Source organism: Salvia hispanica, chromosome 5 (genome assembly GCF_023119035.1).
Source record: "Salvia hispanica cultivar TCC Black 2014 chromosome 5, UniMelb_Shisp_WGS_1.0, whole genome shotgun sequence".
Taxonomy (NCBI): domain Eukaryota; kingdom Viridiplantae; phylum Streptophyta; class Magnoliopsida; order Lamiales; family Lamiaceae; genus Salvia; species Salvia hispanica.
This window is the reverse complement of record NC_062969.1, coordinates 11134687-11151654: the sequence shown is the minus strand read 5'-3', so window position 1 is coordinate 11151654 and position 16968 is coordinate 11134687. Positions and strand designations below refer to the sequence as shown.

At 37.5% G+C, this 16968-nt stretch overlaps 2 protein-coding genes across 3 annotated transcripts; one reads left to right on the top strand and one right to left on the bottom strand.

Moving 5' to 3' along the window:
- Nucleotides 1-1005: 1005 nt before the first annotated feature.
- On the top strand, nt 1006-8959 carry LOC125188155. Its single transcript, XM_048084907.1, has 8 exons — nt 1006-1514; nt 2090-2446; nt 2517-2776; nt 3909-4050; nt 5655-6026; nt 6140-6271; nt 6510-6638; nt 6751-8959. The coding sequence occupies exons 1-8, from the start codon at nt 1281-1283 to the stop codon at nt 8824-8826; spliced, it is 3702 nt and encodes a 1233-aa protein (XP_047940864.1). The 5' UTR covers nt 1006-1280; the 3' UTR covers nt 8827-8959.
- Nucleotides 8960-9514: 555 nt separating this feature from the next.
- On the bottom strand, nt 9515-15215 carry LOC125188659 (DEAD-box ATP-dependent RNA helicase 37-like). Of its 2 annotated transcripts, none has more exons than XM_048085647.1 (7): nt 15070-15215; nt 13863-14651; nt 13665-13748; nt 12376-12618; nt 11789-11956; nt 10780-10893; nt 9515-10162 (listed from the first exon to the last, which is right to left on the bottom strand). In XM_048085647.1, exons 2-7 carry the CDS (start codon nt 14613-14615, stop codon nt 9695-9697), a joined length of 1830 nt encoding a protein of 609 aa, XP_047941604.1. In that variant the 5' UTR covers nt 14616-14651; nt 15070-15215; the 3' UTR covers nt 9515-9694. The 2 variants fall into 2 exon arrangements, with proteins under 2 accessions (XP_047941604.1, XP_047941605.1); XM_048085648.1 differs by having other exon boundaries at nt 13863-14631; nt 15070-15196.
- Nucleotides 15216-16968: the final 1753 nt, after the last annotated feature.

Below are 16968 nucleotides of genomic sequence, written 5' to 3'. Positions count from 1 at the left end.
GTTCGGGCCCACATACATGCTTTTTGGTAAGAGCATGGATGCAAATGTTCTAAAACCTAATGCCGACTTAGAAATGTATCATCTTAGTCGGGACGGAGGAAGTATAATACTATTAAAAAGAAATTCATTTTTTTGGATTTTTGGATTTTTTTTTTTTCCAATCTGAACCAAAATTAGCCAAAAGTTTAAACCGAACCGAAAAAATTGAAAAAGAAAATCGAACTGAATTTTAAATTTTGGTTTGGTTCAAATCGGATATTATTTTTGGTTTATTTTGCTTACTCCTAGCTCTTTTCACTACAGAGGCAAAGTGCACAGCGATGATTGAAGTTGTCAAGGAAGTCATATGGTTGAAAGGATTTCTAGAGGATTTTGGAGATCATCAAGACATTGTCGACATAAATTGTGATGGCCGAGAATGAAAAGGAGAAGTCACCGATTGGAGCGATGAAAACACTGGACCAAGCTCTAGTGTGGCTCACGAGCCCCAACATAGAGGTTTACTTCACGACTACAGTGCAATTCTTCGTGCATTTGTTACTACCCGCAGGAAGAAGTCCATGATCGCCTCCAACGCGATATGATTGAAGAAATTTGGGCATGTATCCATTGAAGTGTATATCTACCTTTTTAAGTTTATTTCTCGTTGTATTTTTTCGGTATTTTGATAACGTAACAAAAATTACAAGAAATAAGAAAAATAGTGGTGACGTGAAAAATGAGATAGTCGCATTTATAGGGGTGCTATTGCATGTGTTTTGGTTGGAGGATAAAATGTCGACATAGCATGAGAAAAAAAATTGACGAATTTATGTTCCACAACATTTTTTGGTTTAACCACAAGTGTATCTCTTTGGCGAAATTCGACTAATTTTACTCGATTGGATTTTCGATTAAGGTCAATAATTTTTTAGCGATGGTTTGAACCCGTGACCTGAAGGTTCAGGTCACGAGACTCACCACAGGTATACTACTACCATTTGGTTTGTCTAGACCATCGAATTTTCTCGTTCTTCCTACCCTCTTCGAATCTACATTACACACTACCAAATCTCGTCACCGAAAACCCCTCTCCGCTCAATAATTTCCTAATTCTCAATCTCGGTCGATTGAAATTCATCGTCTGAGAATCAATTTCATTGCATTTCTCAATCAGGAAGACAGAGATGCGTTGATTGTGTATGGATACGTCGTTTACATAGCTTCTCTACTGATACGGACTTCATTTGCGTATCGGTCTCTACGGCCGCTGTAATTTATGCTTTTGTCAATTGATCTGGATGCTTGGAGGGGATCTGGCTCCGGGAGAAGAGGATTTTTTGGACAAGGAATCGAGATTAGGAGACAGAATGCCCGGGATAGCGCCGAAGATTAATTTTTGCGGCGATTCTAATCCGACTGCTTATCACAATTCAGTGGTAGGGAATGGTCACTCCTTTAATGGATCGTCGGTCTCCGCCAATGGATTCTGGTCCCAGCATCGTGATGATATTAGCTACAATCAGCTGCAAAAAGTATGTTATCAGCTAATTTACATGTCAGTTTGATAAGAATTAAGGTGTAGTGTGTGTTTGACAGTTTTTTGTTGATGGAATGGGGTGAGTTCGGTTTATACATTTGTTTAGAAGGTTGTAGGGTTGAATTGGAATACTAGAAGTTGAAAATTGAATGACGCTGACAATGCTATATGGATGTAAATTCCAAATTTTCCTTGCTTTTATTCTATGTTTGAATTATTTTTGGGGGAAAAGAAGTTGTTGAGCTTAAGCTTACTTGATACCACTGTGGTGTACTGATTTTGGTGGGTAACTTGAAACTTAAAAAAAGTTTGATAGTGTTTTTTTATGCATTTGTTGCATTGTGACTAATGCAAATAACCTAGTATGTTGCTTGATCATGCGCTCTTTCAAGTAATGTCATTTAGATTATATTTCTCATGCTCAAATTCCACGCGTATAGCCTTCTATATTTCATTTAGGCCAGATATTTCCTTGTTTCATTCGTGTCTCATCTTATTCTTAAGCCGTTAGATGAGATTTTATGTCGCAGTCATCTGAGGTTCTTCCTCTCTTTTCTATGTTTCATACAGTTTTGGTCTGCGCTGTCAACACAAGCTCGGCATAAACTTATGAGGATTGACAAACAGACAATATTTGAGCATGCTCGTAAAAACATGTACTGCCCTAGGTGCAACGGGTTGCTGCTTGAAGTTTCTTTACAGATTGTTATGTATGGAAAGTCTCTGCAGCAAGATGTAACGCGCCATTACAATGGGCGAACCACAAACAATCAGAACAGTGGCAACTTGTGTATTGACAATGAGTGCCAAGATATTATGATAGATCCGTCCCTACATCCGTGGGGTGGATTAACCACTGCCAGGGAAGGGACTTTGACGCTTTTGGACTGTTACCTTCACTCAAAGTCTTTGAAGGTTCTCCAAAATGTAAGTGTCAATTCTATGTAGTTTTGTCATCTTTGGTGCAAACCTTAGTTAACCCTTTAATATGAATCAGGTATTTGATAGTGCACGTGCAAGGGAAAGAGAACGTAATTTGCTCTATCCTGATGCGTGCGGAGGAGGTTGCCGGGGATGGATAAGCCAAGGAATGACAGGATATGGTAGAGGGCATGGAACAAGAGAAACTTGTGCTCTTCACACTGCTAGATTATCAGTGGAGACATTGGTCGACTTTTGGTCAGCCCTTGGAGAGGAGACTCAGCAATCTCTTCTAAGGATGAAAGAAGAGGACTTTCTTGAAAGACTCATGTATAGGTGTGCCACCCTCTTTTTCCTTGTTAGTTCACCACTCACTGCCCCTTCAATGACTTTAACAGGCTCAAACAAATGTAAAGACACTAATCTGTGTTCATGCTGTAATTATATATTTCCTCTATCCCATCAAAAGCGATTCGTATTCCTTTTAGGGACGTCCCATCTAAACTGATTCGTTTCCTTTTTTGGAAAAAAATAACATTTTTCTTCTCTCTTTGTTCTTTCTTCACTTCTCTATTTTATTCTCTCTCCACTCAACTTTTTAAACATTACTTTCTTAAATCTTGTGCCCAAACCGCCTCGCTTATGGCAGACAGATGGAGTAATTTTTTCTGTTAAACATTGTGTTATTCTAGTTTTCAGTTTCCCATTTAATACTTTGTCTCCATTGGACAAGGATGTGGCATACAGCTTCTGGAGTAGAAATGTTATAATGGTTATTCGTAAATATATATTGATCTTCATGAATTGGCTACACTTAGCACAGTATAAAGATCTTTAGAGCTAGGCTAACTCATTCTTTTTGGTAGTCCAGAACATTCAAAGAATAATTTAAAGATCAACTTAGGGTTTCATATGATCAGCCTATATTAAAGGTATGGTACAGATTCTTGTGTAAGATGTAGTCTTATTTTATCCAACTCAATGTCCGACATTCCAACCAAAAAATTAGTTGGAGATGTGATGCTTGACAGCAAATATCCTAGCTCCAACCTTTTTACTTATCAAACTTATAGTACTGGAAGGTAGTTTGGGTTTCCACTTAGCAAGGCATTGTACTATCATCACACTATTGAAGTAAATTTCCTAAATCTTTATTGCTACTTGATATGATTCAGCCTATATATATAAATTGGTGTTAAGAAGTTGCATTTCTATCAAAAAGTTGTCTCATGATTAAAATTTTCCGTAGTCATCTTCAGAATTACAGGGAATAGTGAATTTGTTGTAATTTTACAACAAATTAATGGGATAAGTATATAATTAGCATTAAACCTTATACTTGAAAAGTTTGTGCAATTTATGAGTTAAATCCTTTGAAATTGGTCAATGAAGTTCTTGTTCGATGTTCGTTCAAGGACAATCCAATTTGAGTTCAATGCAAAGAAACTTCTAAATCCCTTGTTTGCAGGTTTGACAGCAAAAGGTTTTGTAGAGATTGTCGGAGAAATGTGATACGAGAATTTAAGGAGCTGAAAGAGCTGAAGCGTATGAGAAAGGATCCTCGCTGTACCAGCTGGTTTTGTGTAGCTGATTCCATCTTCCAATACGAGGTGCACAATCTGGATTATCTAGTCATTCTTTTGGAAATATGATATCCTGGTCCTACAATATGATAGAGATAAGGCGGTGGATGAATGCATTTGAGCAAAAATGAATTAAACAGCCAGCTGGAGAAGAAGCGGAAGAACAGAAACATCTAACCAAAGGAATTAAGGAACAAACTAAAATATAAATCTGAATCAAAGAATTCTCTAACGAGGTCCTACGCTACTACTGTCCTAAACTATTTTCCAAGACATATAACACTTCCACTGACGAGCTCTTTATATAACTACAGCAAACTCATACTTTGATTAAGACTCCTAACTAAATAAAGACTCCTAAATCAACTCTAACTCTATAATATCTGTCTCTAATTCATTAGTCATTTGTCTCTAATTCATTAGTCATTACAGATAAACAAAACTTATCAACAACTGATAAATAATAACTAAAAGTCCTCTTACACTTACTCTGTTGTTGAAACAGCCTTGTCCTCAAGGCAGGAGTCACTGCATTAATTGATAGAGAATAGGCGGTCAGACACTAAACGAGAACTAACAGAGCATAAACTTAGAAGAAGAAAAAAGATAAATCCTCCTTCGAGGCCCTACGGCTAAACTACCTTCCATTGAGAAGTTATTTACCATAACTAATAACAGACTCCTACTTTGAATAAGGCTCCTAACTTAATAAAGACTCATAAATCAACTCCAACTTTAAGAAATAAAATCTATCTCTAAACAAATACCGATAAACAAGATTGTGAACAAACTAATAAATATGTCCTCCGTCCGCCTTTAATTGGTTCGGTTTGACTCAAATCGGGTTTTAAGAAATGTAATAGAAAGTAGGTGGAAAAAGTTAGTGGAATGTGGATCCTACTTTTATACTCCCTCCGTCCTCAATAAATAGACAAGTTTGTAAGTGGCCAGGTTTTAATATCCTATTGGTAAAGTAAGGGAGAGATGGGAAAAAGATAGTGGAAGAAGTGTTAGTGGATTGTGCGGTCCATATTATACATGATGTGTATGATTATTATTTGTTGAAAACTTTCCATATTTAGACTTGGTCTAATGTTGGGGGACGGCCCAAAAAGGTAAAATTAGTCTATTTTGTTTAGGACGGAGGGGATATTAGTTTTATGCTACCTCCGTCCCACAATAATAGTCACATTTTGCCATTTCCGTCCCACAATAAGAGTCACATTTCACTTTGACCATAAATGGTAAGTAGGTCTCACATTCCACTAACTCACTTCACTCACATTTTATTATAAAACCAATATAACAAAAGTGGGCCTCATATTCCACTAACTTTTCCAACCCACTATTCTTGACATTTCTTAAAACTTGTGCCCACATCAAATGTGACTCCTATTGTGAGACGGAGGTAGGAATAAAATGTGAGTGGGATAAAGTTAGTGGAATGTGGATCCATTATCAGAAGTAGTAAAAATGAGAAATTTTTTTGCAGACGGACGAAAATGGCAAATTGAGCCATTTAATGGCAGACAGAGGGAGTAATAACTAAAGATAATGTTCTAGAATTCAGGGGACTTCCTCTAACACAATATTACTGGAATAATGATGCATCTTGTACTTCAATTTCTCAGGTTTCTCATGATACAGTTCGAGTTGATTGGCATCAAACATTTTTAGATGCTTGTGGAACGTATCAACACTTTGAATGGGCTATTGGAACTGGAGAAGGAAAATCTGACATCTTGGATTTTAAAAATGTTGGGCTGAATGTAAGGGATCAAGTGAATGGTCTTGATCTAAGTGGTCTGGGTGCTTGCTACATAACTCTGAGGGCTTGGAAAATGGATGGGCGATGCAATGAACTGTGTGTGAAAGCTCATGCATTGCGAGGGCAACAATGTGTTCATTGCAAACTAGCTGTTGGTGATGGATATGTAACAACTATAATAGAGGAAGATATCAGAAGATTCCTTGAGCATGCAGAGAAGGCCGAGGAAGAAGAGGTAAGCTTGTTGAAAAGAAGAATTTGCTTTATGCTTTCTTCTCCATAATTAGCCCATTTCTATTGAGCCTATTTAATCCCTGATATTTTGATTAATACCTATGTTATTTTCAGGATGATGAATCCATGGATACAGATGGAAATGAGTTTGATGGCGAGTGCTCTCGTCCCCAGAAACATGCAAAGAGTCCTGAACTTGCTCGAGAATTTCTCCTAGATGCTGCAATTGTCATCTTCAAGGAACAGGCATGTTTATTATGTTTATATCTCATTCCTTCAAATTTATGTTTTGAAATTTACATGTAGTTAGGAATAATTTCTGGTTTCCAACACGAATGATCATTTGAAATCTTAGGGAACTACCCTTAACTTGCCCTAGTCCCAAGTTGTATTGTTGGGGAACACGAAAGTTTGATGTTTTTTTTAGTGAATAGATTTGTTATTAGCACTATGAAGTTTCATAACTTGACAGATGTTCCTGCAGGTTGAGAAGGCTTTTAGGGAGGGAACTGCCCGACAAAATGCACGCAGTATTTTTGTCTGTCTTGCTTTGAAATTGCTGGAAGAACGAGTGCATGTGGCGTGCAAAGAAATCATCACATTAGAAAAACAGGTGCTTTCATGTGTAATATTTAGTCAGGGGCAGCTATCTATCTACTTTAATCACTATTTTTTCCTGAACTTGGACTGAATCTCACTTTTCCCATTCAAATCTGTATTTACAGATGAAACTACTTGAAGAAGAAGAAAAGGAGAAGCGTGAAGATGAAGAGCGCAGGGAGCGTAGGAGAACAAAAGAAAGGGGGAAAAAGCTGCGCAGGAAAGAAAGGTTAAGGGAGAAAGAAAACAGATGTGCTGAATCGAATACAAATGCTGTGGTTCTTGATACTCGAGATGAGGCAGAATTTTGCGCTGATGAGGGTGTTAATAGTGGGAGCACCGATGATTGTGAGATGGAAACAGGGGCAGATACCCCCCAACCCAGTCCTTCGTCCCCTGATATTCAAGATGGCCAATTTTTGATGGGTTACGGTTCTCCAAGTATGGAAAATCACCATGAAGACATTTTGGAAGAGGAATCTGGCAACACCCGAGATTTAAACACCACTTTGCCATATACTCACTATAGGTATTCTCGCAGGAAACAAAGGTTACATAAAGATATCGAGCAGGATTTCACCTCAAAGTGGTCCGATAGGAGAAAGGGTGAAGCAATATCAGAGAGTGAAGCCACTACTTGCAAGTATGAATCAAGATTTCATGCTGATCGCTTTGAATCTACAAGGACCAATAATTGCTTCAACAAGCAGTTAAGAACGAATGCTGCAAAGTTCAACCCAAGAAATGGCCCAAAGTTGACTGAAAAACTTCAGTGTACCAATAACATAGAATGTGGCAGATGCGATTACCAAGGTTGTTGTTGTAACCATCCTAATGACTATCGAGCAAGACCTGAGTCACATATGATGAGATCAACTGGAGAGCCTAAATATGTGAAGAACTTGGAGTCATCATTTGATATTTCAAAATCATATTATCGAGAGGACTGCACTCAAGCTGAGTGTGCACGTGAGCTTAATGGGCGAGTTAAATCCAACGCCAACTGTGGTAACTTACCTGTTAGAAAGAAAGTCTGGGAACCTTTGGATTCACAAAAAAAACGTGCTCAAAGCTACTCAGGAACTGATGTTGCCTTTAAGCCCAAAGTTGAAACTACTGAGTCTGATCTAGTTCCTGAATCATCTGGTACTGCTATTTCTGGTGAATCAATAATTTTTTCAATCGAAACTAATAGCGAGGACAATGAACTGGGGGACTTGGCAAAGTCTGGAAATGGTACTTGCAGAGACAGGGATAATGGATATCATTCAATTGAAAAGGAAGAGAATTACATAAAGGTGGAAGAAGTAGAGGATGGCGAATTAAGTTTCATGGCTAAAACTCCACTCAGGACAATAGGGTCATTGCTAAGCAGATCTTCCAACTCTGACAGCTGCTCTTCATGCCTAAGTGAAGGTGACTCCTCAAACTGCCAAAACCTGGAATCAATGTCCACATCAGATTCAAAAGAGTCATGCCAAACCTCTGAGGGAGGAGATATGTTGCATTGTCTTGAAAGTAGTTTTTCCGAGTGTCACAAAGTTGTGGATGATCGAATCACAACAAGAGCAAACAGCCAGGAACTAGCTTCATTGAGCAGTTTGCCTGCAGAAGCAGCCACATATTGTGAGAATGTGAAAGCAAATGCAGGTATAGATATTCAGTCTCAAAGTGTGCTTCCCACTATGATGCAGAATCAGAGCATACAGTATCCCACCTATCAGGCCCCAACAATGGCTTATTACCATCAAGCTCCGGTTTCATGGCCAGCCGGACCTACTAATGGATTTACGTCCTTTCACTACCCCAACCATTACTTATATGCCAATGGGTTCGGATATGAATTGAACACAAATGCACAGTTGATGCAGTATGGGGGCTTACAGCATCTCCCTCCACCGCTGATCACTCATGTTCATATGCCTCTCTTCCCCAGTGCAGCTAATGTAGTCAGCTCAAAGAATCACAGTATAGATTCAACAGTTGCAGAGGATGGCAAGTGTGAGAAGGGGAATGATGATTTCTCTCTCTTCCATTTTGGTGGCCCTGTAGGATTCAAACCTGGGGAAGCTGTCACTTTGGAAGGAGGACAAGGGGGTGATTTGTCGGAAAAGAGTCCTCATTCCTGCAATACAAAAGAGTCCATAGAAGAATACAATTTGTTTGCTGCCAGTAATGGCATAAAGTTTCCTATTTTTTAATTTGTTGTGGTTTTGTGATACAAGGAAACCTGAGTGGGTGATGGAGGTTTGAGTTTTGAGTGCTGTGTAAACAATAATCCTTCCCTGCAAAATTTTAGGGTTTTTTTATTACATTATACATTGATTGTTTTTATTTGCTTGTTCCAATGTCTTTTTTTCCCGAGGAGTATGTTACCGATTCCTGGCACATAGATGTTTTTTAGATGAAGATGTGTTAATGCCATTGGCATTATATGTTTGTCAAAAATGAAATGCCTTGAAGAGTATATGCACTCCGATCGTTCCTCGTTAATTGAATCACTTCTTTATTGCACTCCATCTTACGAAAATTAGAGTAATAAATAGGAGTGGTTAAAATGGAGAAAAAAGTAAAATTATTCTCTTTTTTATTTAACATTTTCTCCATTTTCATGTTTTCAAAGAGTGTTAAAAAAGGAGTTACTGAATTAACAAGTAACGAATAGAGTATCCAACCACCTATTGGTTGGTGAAGAACCACGAGAAGGATTTGCGTTCACTTGTAGTATAACAAAGTGATTAAGATCTTTAAGAATTTATTAATTAAGTAAAAAAAACAAAGATCAAATCTTGCTTATACAACCAAGAAACAAGATACACCAATACAGATTCAACTCCCACCAACATTTGCATTTAAACAGTGAACAAGTATGTACTCGAACTCGTCATATAAAATCTCTGCCGTAACCCCAATATGGATTACACAAGTCAGTAGTTATGAAAAGGCAAATATGGTCAAAAAGAGTGATTTTTGTTTATCATTGAGGAATCATATCATAATCATCAAATTTGACTCAGAAACATATGTACTCTTTCATCATCATAATATTTAAGCATACAGTTAAAAGCACTAATCCCAGGCACTGGGGTATCCTCCGCCATAGCCACCGCCACCGTAGCCACTGCCTCCTCCTCCATGGTAGTCGCCGCTGTTGTTGCCTCTATTGTAAGAAGAATCTCTTCTAAAATCACGACCTCCAAAGCGCCCACCTCCGCGTCTACCTTTGCTTCCAAATGAAGCCCGGCCTGCAAACCGAGTCAACCAATCGGGCACCTCCTGATTCGCCTCCTTCATTAACTCAGCTAGCGATTTTGCCAATGACATGTTGTTCTCGTTGAAGAATGCTGTTGCCAGTCCTGATTTGCCAGCACGACCTGTACGCCCGATGCGGTGAACATAGTCATCAATGTCATTAGGAAGGTCGAAGTTGATAACATGCGCAACATGTGGGATATCAAGACCGCGAGCTGCCACATCAGTTGCGACTAGTATTGGTGTATTTCCGCTCTTGAATGATCTTAATGCCGTCTCTCGCTCCTGAAATCACAAATTAAACAATGTAGTGACAAATGGGTTGGTATGGTGGAGAGAGAAATAGTGAATATATGAGGATCCAGCAGCAGTTGTAGATGAACTGCTGAAGTGACTCTTGAGGCTAAGAGCTAAGAACATACAACTTAGAAGAGCAAAGTACATGTGCTCAATGAAAATTGTGAACACTGGATATAGTTAGGTTTCTGGTAATAGATATAGCAGCTTTCGAAGTCCACGACACTATACATCAAGGTGTGCCTCCTCCAACTTCATAACATCATGTTAAGTTAAGGTGCGATATATCTTAGTTGCTTGCAGTGATAATTTTAAAACAGACCACTGAGAATCACCTCACAAAAATCTCGCAGCCACTAAGCAGTGAATAACATAAAAGTTGGTGATTAAAAATCTAATGACTAATTGCACAGAAATGGACTAGGTCCATCAGAATCTCCAAAGAAAGGCAAAAAAAAATCAGCTCGATCACTGCCAAGTAGATATACAGAATTTTCAAAATATCAAGTCAAGTATAATAAAACTATTCCCATGAACTCAGAAGTAAAAAAGCACGACAGAAAGAGATGTAATAATGAGTATTCTAAACTACATTATTTTCTGACCTGTTGCGTTCTATCTCCATGAATTGTAGTAGCAGGAAATCCGTTCATACATAACCAGTGTTCCAAAGAATCAGCACCTTTTTTTGTCTCCACAAATACTAAAGTAAGAGCTTGCTGTCAAACACCAGGAAACAGAATATTATTATCAACAGAGGATTTTAGTAAAAAATTGATTTACGAATATATGCTGGTATATCATGGGGAAAATATGAAGATCCTTAGTAACTAAATGCAGTGGCATACCAGATATGGAACTGCAGCTATTTATGGGGAAAGTTGAAAGTTGCATACTTAGTATTGGCAGTGTTACCACATAACTTTAGGTAATTTCTTGTTATGGACATGGGAAAGAGCACACTTACAAAGATATATCATCCGCAGTCACCTAGACTCGAAACAATGCATCGCATGTCCCATTTGCAACATGTTCATGATGAAATTTGGGGGTCACAAAATCTATTTCATTCATGTTCTAGTGTTGTGTTGTACGGTCCACACATTTGTGGGATTTTTGAAGGTAGAATTATCTAGTGTATACTAGGTAAACCATGTGTATGCAAATAATGAGATTTTAGAGATTTGATTCCAGCCAACGACACACAGCCATCCGTATCTTCATTGATTTGAATATTAGCAACTTACGTAGGAAAATTAGTCCTATTTTTGGCCAATGATTCTTTTATTAACTTGTAGACTGTAGTCTAAATCACCTGGTTAGAGCCTATAATTTATACAAATCAGTGTGCCTAAACCTAATTCAACAAATAAAAGTAAAAGATGAGATTACAAATGAAGTTTCGGACTCCATCTGTATGCATAACCCCCTACTTCAAAAAATTGAATATATGAGGGCCAAAATAAGTTTTCCAATTTGCACTTAAAACTCTTCTTGTTAATAATCTACATTAACAATGTAATATTTTGATCAGATGTAGAATAAATAAAACCAAAAGATCTAAAAGGAGTAAAATATTATACTATGTATTCACTATTCACTAGAAAAGCATACCTTCCCTTGAACTCCATTTGCTCTTTGTGCATGAATAAGATCCATCAAATGGCTTCTCTTATCATTCTCATGAACATATTCAACTCGCTGAACAATTAAGTCTGTACTAGAACCAACCCTTCCAACTGCCAAAAATATGTAATTTGAAAGGAAATCCGATGCCATTCTCTGCATTCCAAACATTAAGAAGAAATTTGAGAATATCACATGTAATTGGAAGAAAACCCAATGTCATAGTCACAATTCACAAATTAGTAGCCTATCAAATAAAGTGTTACTATATGCACTTGGCACATAAGCCCAAAATGATGCTCAAGGTCTCCTTTTTCATCACTTATCATTGACCAAGTCAGAAACAGAATTCGACATGGATCCTTGTTGCAAAAATCAATGGTAAATTCGAAATCTGTTACTTGATAACCAATTGGCGTCAAGAATTTCCTAGCTTGTGATTCTTTTTATTAAAAAAAAATCAAATCTTTAATGCTTGTGCTTTGCAGATAATTTCATAGACAATTCAGTGGAAAGTAGCAAGAATCAAGTGAACACTACACAATAAAGATTGGTTTACGAGTTATGACTTTGACCTGGATCTCTCTTGGAAAGGTTGCACTAAATAGCATTGTTTGTCTTTCACCAGGTGGTGGCATATCCATCTGCTCTACTATCTTTCTGATCTGAGGCTCGAAACCCATATCCAGCATTCTGTCTGCCTCGTCAAGAGCCAAGTATCTTATCATTTGTAATGAAACTTTGGCTCTCTCAAGCAAATCAACCAATCTCCCAGGAGTTGCAACCAGAATGTCTACTCCCCTCTCAAGTTCACGTAGCTACACAAATGAATTACTTTGGGTCACCTTTAGGTTGTAACAATTGTAGCAAATGTATTGAAGCTGAGAGCAAGTAATAGGACATCTACCATGAAAGGAAACCTCATGTTTTACTAAATTATAAGGGACAAATCTTTACAACATCTAGAGAACATTTGAACCCAAAACAAATCAGCAATTTTTTGTACATCTTAAATCATGAGTATAACAAAAGTTGGATGCAAGTGTCCCAGGGAGAACGTGAAATACATCTACAAGTTTCTCTTAAACACCGTGGCATGTCATATATTTCGTGAGTTTATAGATTTTTATTTAAGGGATAGCCGAAATGGAATATATAGTACTCTGTGTTTTATGTATAATAAGACAGCAATACATGCATGCTGCACAGTGCATCCCCCTCATATATATATTTGTTGACTTGGGAACCAAATGCGACAAAAATTAAACGAGGCTAAGTTTTGGGTCAGTGTAGACTGTCATTTATAAGCCTAAAACAAAATCATGAAAGATTGTGCTTATGTGAAAATTTAAATGGTCCATGCTTTGATTTAGGGATCTTTGTTATGCCCCAAATCTTAATTGGCTGGCAAGAAAAATCTCAGAGCAAAGGTCAGAGTCTGGTGGCTCACTCTGTCTTTTGGATGACTTTGTTTTAAGAAAAATGGTTGACAGTGGTTAAACATGGGGATGGTCTCAAATGAATGAATGAATCACCAGCCTAATAAGACAAAATGAAAATGGGTGCACACATGCGTGTGCGTATGAAGATAGTTGAAATGTGTCTTACTTCAAAATTTGTTAATATGTAGTATAATTGCACAAGTAAAATCACATCGTGAAGCTCAAGAAAAAGGCAAACCACAAAATCACTCGAGCAATCTATATGTTCCCATATTTCATCCTAGCATGTGAAATTAATTTATTTTTTTTAAGTAAGCACGTGACATGAATTATTAACCTATCATGCATTCACAACATGCAACTTTTTTCCTGGGAAAGAAAGGAAACGTTTTAATCAACAATAAGAAATTATATTTACAAACCTGCTGATTTATTGGTGCTCCACCATAAGCAACAACTACTCTAACACCCGTTTGATATGAAAACTTTCTAGCTTCCTCGTGTATCTGCAGTTTAAATGCAACACAGCCATCAAACATTCCTTCTCATATAGAAGTGCAAAGAATATATAAATAAGTAACGAACACAAAAAACAACAATTTTTTAAAAAAGATGCCAACCTGCACCGAGAGTTCTCTTGTAGGTGAGAGGATAAGAGCAAGCGGAAAAACAGTACGAACTCCACGTGGTCTCTGGGGGAAGTTTCCCTTCATAATACCAGATATAATTGGGAAGCAAAAAGCAGCTGTCTTGCCAGATCCTGTCTGAGCACAAGCCATTAAATCCCGTCCAGCTAGCGAAATGGGTATTGCATGTCGCTGAACAGGAGTTGGTTTGACGTATTTACACCTGCGAATGTTCAAATTAAGTGCATCCCCCAAATCAATCTCCGCAAATGTATTCACAGGTGGCGGCACGTTACCCCCACTCGTCTCAACAGGGATATCCTCATAGGCATCAAAGTTAATGCCAGAATTCTCCTGCTCATTAAAAGCAGGCTCTGCGTCAGCATCCACATCATCGTTACCAAAGGGATTGACCTCCCTATCCCTGCCACCCCAACCCCCTCTCCCTCCCCAACCCCCACTTCCACGACCCCCACCACCATACCCTTGTCTTCCATACTCAGTCCTGCTACCACCCCACCGGGATCCACTAGTGGGTCCACCAGAACCAGGCCTATCGTTAAAAGACTGCGGCCCACCAACAGATGGAGCAGGTGGTTCGGACGCTGGAGGTCTGTTCCTAAGGTGTGGTGGAACATAAGCAGACCTAGCCGCAGCAGATGGCCGTTCATTCCCACCACTTGTCCCAGCATTGTCCAAAGATCCACCAGCTGAGTTCTCAACAGCATCTGCCCATGAAGACCTCATTTTTTTCCCAGCAATTCTGCAAAAATATGTTCCCAGCTAATACAAAAAAAAAACTAAGTAAATAAAAATCCCAACTTTCGGCATCACATTCTAAAAGCTCATTCTTATTTCAACCAAATCAACCTCACACATCGAAATTTTTAAACTCAATTCTCCCCGATGTAAATTAAGATGATTGAGGAATCAACACAAAAACAGCTCAACACTTCGTAAATGCAACAAAACAAAAGTTAATGAGATCGAGCAAGCTGAAAAAAAAAATGCACGGACAACAAAATTAAACAAAAAATCGAGTTGCTTTCTCTTCCCTCACACACACAAATAAGAAGAATTCGCAAAAACTCGAAAAACTTGGATTGCTTATGCGGAATGCAGAAGCATAAAGCTACAAAAAGAATGCATGATTTAGGGAAAACTTAGCACACATCAAAGTGCGTGAAAATAGAGGAAGTACCTGAGATAGATCAGCAAAAGATTTGGGTTTGGAATAATTTGTATAGCAGATAGACGGTGACACCAGAATTATGGAAAACCCTAGCTACCAAATAGCAATAAATTAAAAGAACTCGTGGAGAAAATTTAGGAGCTCAAAATGGGACAATTCAACATAATAATCGGATTTTTATTACAACATATTTTCACTTTTACCCGTTTCTTCTACTTTTCAACTTTCACTTCATTTGGTAAAAAAAAAACGTGGGTGGTACTTCCCTTCATATATTAACATTTGTAGATTAGCTAAGTCTATCTTATAGGAGTATTAACTTTTTATTTCAATAGTATTTAGCTAATTTTCAACATTTCTAAGACGATCGCTAGTAAACGTAAGACATGTTACGACTCACGACCCAATCTAATACTCCACCGTCCTATAAAAAATGTCACATTTACACGACGGCATAGAATTTTAGAAGATTTTGTTTTGTGTGTTAAATGGAGATAAAATATAATTTTATATTAATATGAGAGGGAACATTTTTCAAAAATGGAATGTGACATTTTTTATAGGACAAATTAAAAAGAAAAATGTGACATCTATTATAGGACGGAGGGAGGTACTAACTAGGGGTGGGAATACGGGTATCCATGGATACCCGACCCGAAAAAACTGGATACCCAAACCCAAAAATCATCTAAATATCTATCCAAAACCCGACCCGATATATTTTCGGGTACTCCAATACCCGCCCCGAGTATCCATATCCAACGTATCGGGTACCCAAATACCCGACTCAGTACATGTGTTGATAACTAATAAAAAAATTTAAATTTTGTATATTAATATAAATATAGAAATATTTAAATTGACTAATATCTTTAATGTTGCATTTATTTTTTAGTATGAAACTATAAAAAAAATGGGTCACTTTTATTTTAAAGTATATGATTATATTAATGGGGATTGGTTATGCAATATGTAAGTAAAATAATAGAAGTTACGCTTTAATTAAATTGTAGACGCAACCAATAATATAATTCAAAAGTCAAAATACTCATTAACTAGATATAAAAACCACATGAGTTGGTTATGCAATACGTAAAATTTGAGAGTTTGGAGACGTCGTGACCTAGAGTAAGAAGATTGACTTACTTTTATAAGTTTTGAGAAAGTTAACCTAGTAAGTTGTAATTAGTAAATAAATTAACCCAGCTTTAAACATACTTTAAAAAAATGCTTTAAATAATAAATTGGATATTCGGGTAATATCTGATACCCATTCGGATTATCCAATACCCGATTTATCTTAATTTTCAATATTCAATCTCATACTCAATCCCATAAAATTGGATATTGGGTATCCAATACCAGGTGGATATCGGATCGGATACGAGTAAACCCAATACCCGATATCCATATTCCCACCCCTAGTACTAACCAATATAACTCCAAAAATAAAAAATTAGATCAATGTCCTTATAAACTGTGTTCTCAAATTCTTTAACAAGTTGTTTGATTTGATCAATTATTCTCGATCATGTAACATTGCGCATCTCTTAGGTCTACGCATAAATGCATAGACAATGTGAAGTCGCAACCCACCTTGAGTAGGAATAATTGGACGAAAGCTTAAATTAGACAAAAAAAAAAACTTAGAATTCCTATAATTCGTAAACAATGATAATGATAACATCATTCTTAAGAATACAAAAATAAATTAATTACAAAATACAACTCGTATAATTGGATCTGGTTGCAACTTCTTGACCTTCCTAAAATCAGAAACATAAAGGATGCATAATGGCACTGGCGGAGCCACGGTGGGGCCTAGGAGGCCCTTGGGCCCCTCAACATTTCGAAGTGTACTATATATACTACTCCCTCCGTCCCATAAAAGTTGAGACAAAACTTTTG

Excerpts from the sequence above, each read along its gene's own strand:
- LOC125188155 (XM_048084907.1), top strand. The coding sequence starts at position 1,281 with ATGCTTGGAGGGGATCTGGCTCCGGGAGAAGAGGATTTTTTGGACAAG. Across the intron at positions 1,515-2,089 it reads GCTACAATCAGCTGCAAAAA|TTTTGGTCTGCGCTGTCAAC; the intron begins GTATGTTATCAG and ends TGTTTCATACAG. Across the intron at positions 2,447-2,516 it reads CTTTGAAGGTTCTCCAAAAT|GTATTTGATAGTGCACGTGC; the intron begins GTAAGTGTCAAT and ends AATATGAATCAG.
- LOC125188659 (XM_048085647.1), bottom strand. The coding sequence starts at position 14,615 with ATGAGGTCTTCATGGGCAGATGCTGTTGAGAACTCAGCTGGTGGATCT. Across the intron at positions 13,749-13,862 it reads CAAGAGAACTCTCGGTGCAG|ATACACGAGGAAGCTAGAAA; the intron begins GTTGGCATCTTT and ends TTTAAACTGCAG. Across the intron at positions 10,163-10,779 it reads ATGGAGATAGAACGCAACAG|GAGCGAGAGACGGCATTAAG; the intron begins GTCAGAAAATAA and ends TTGTGATTTCAG.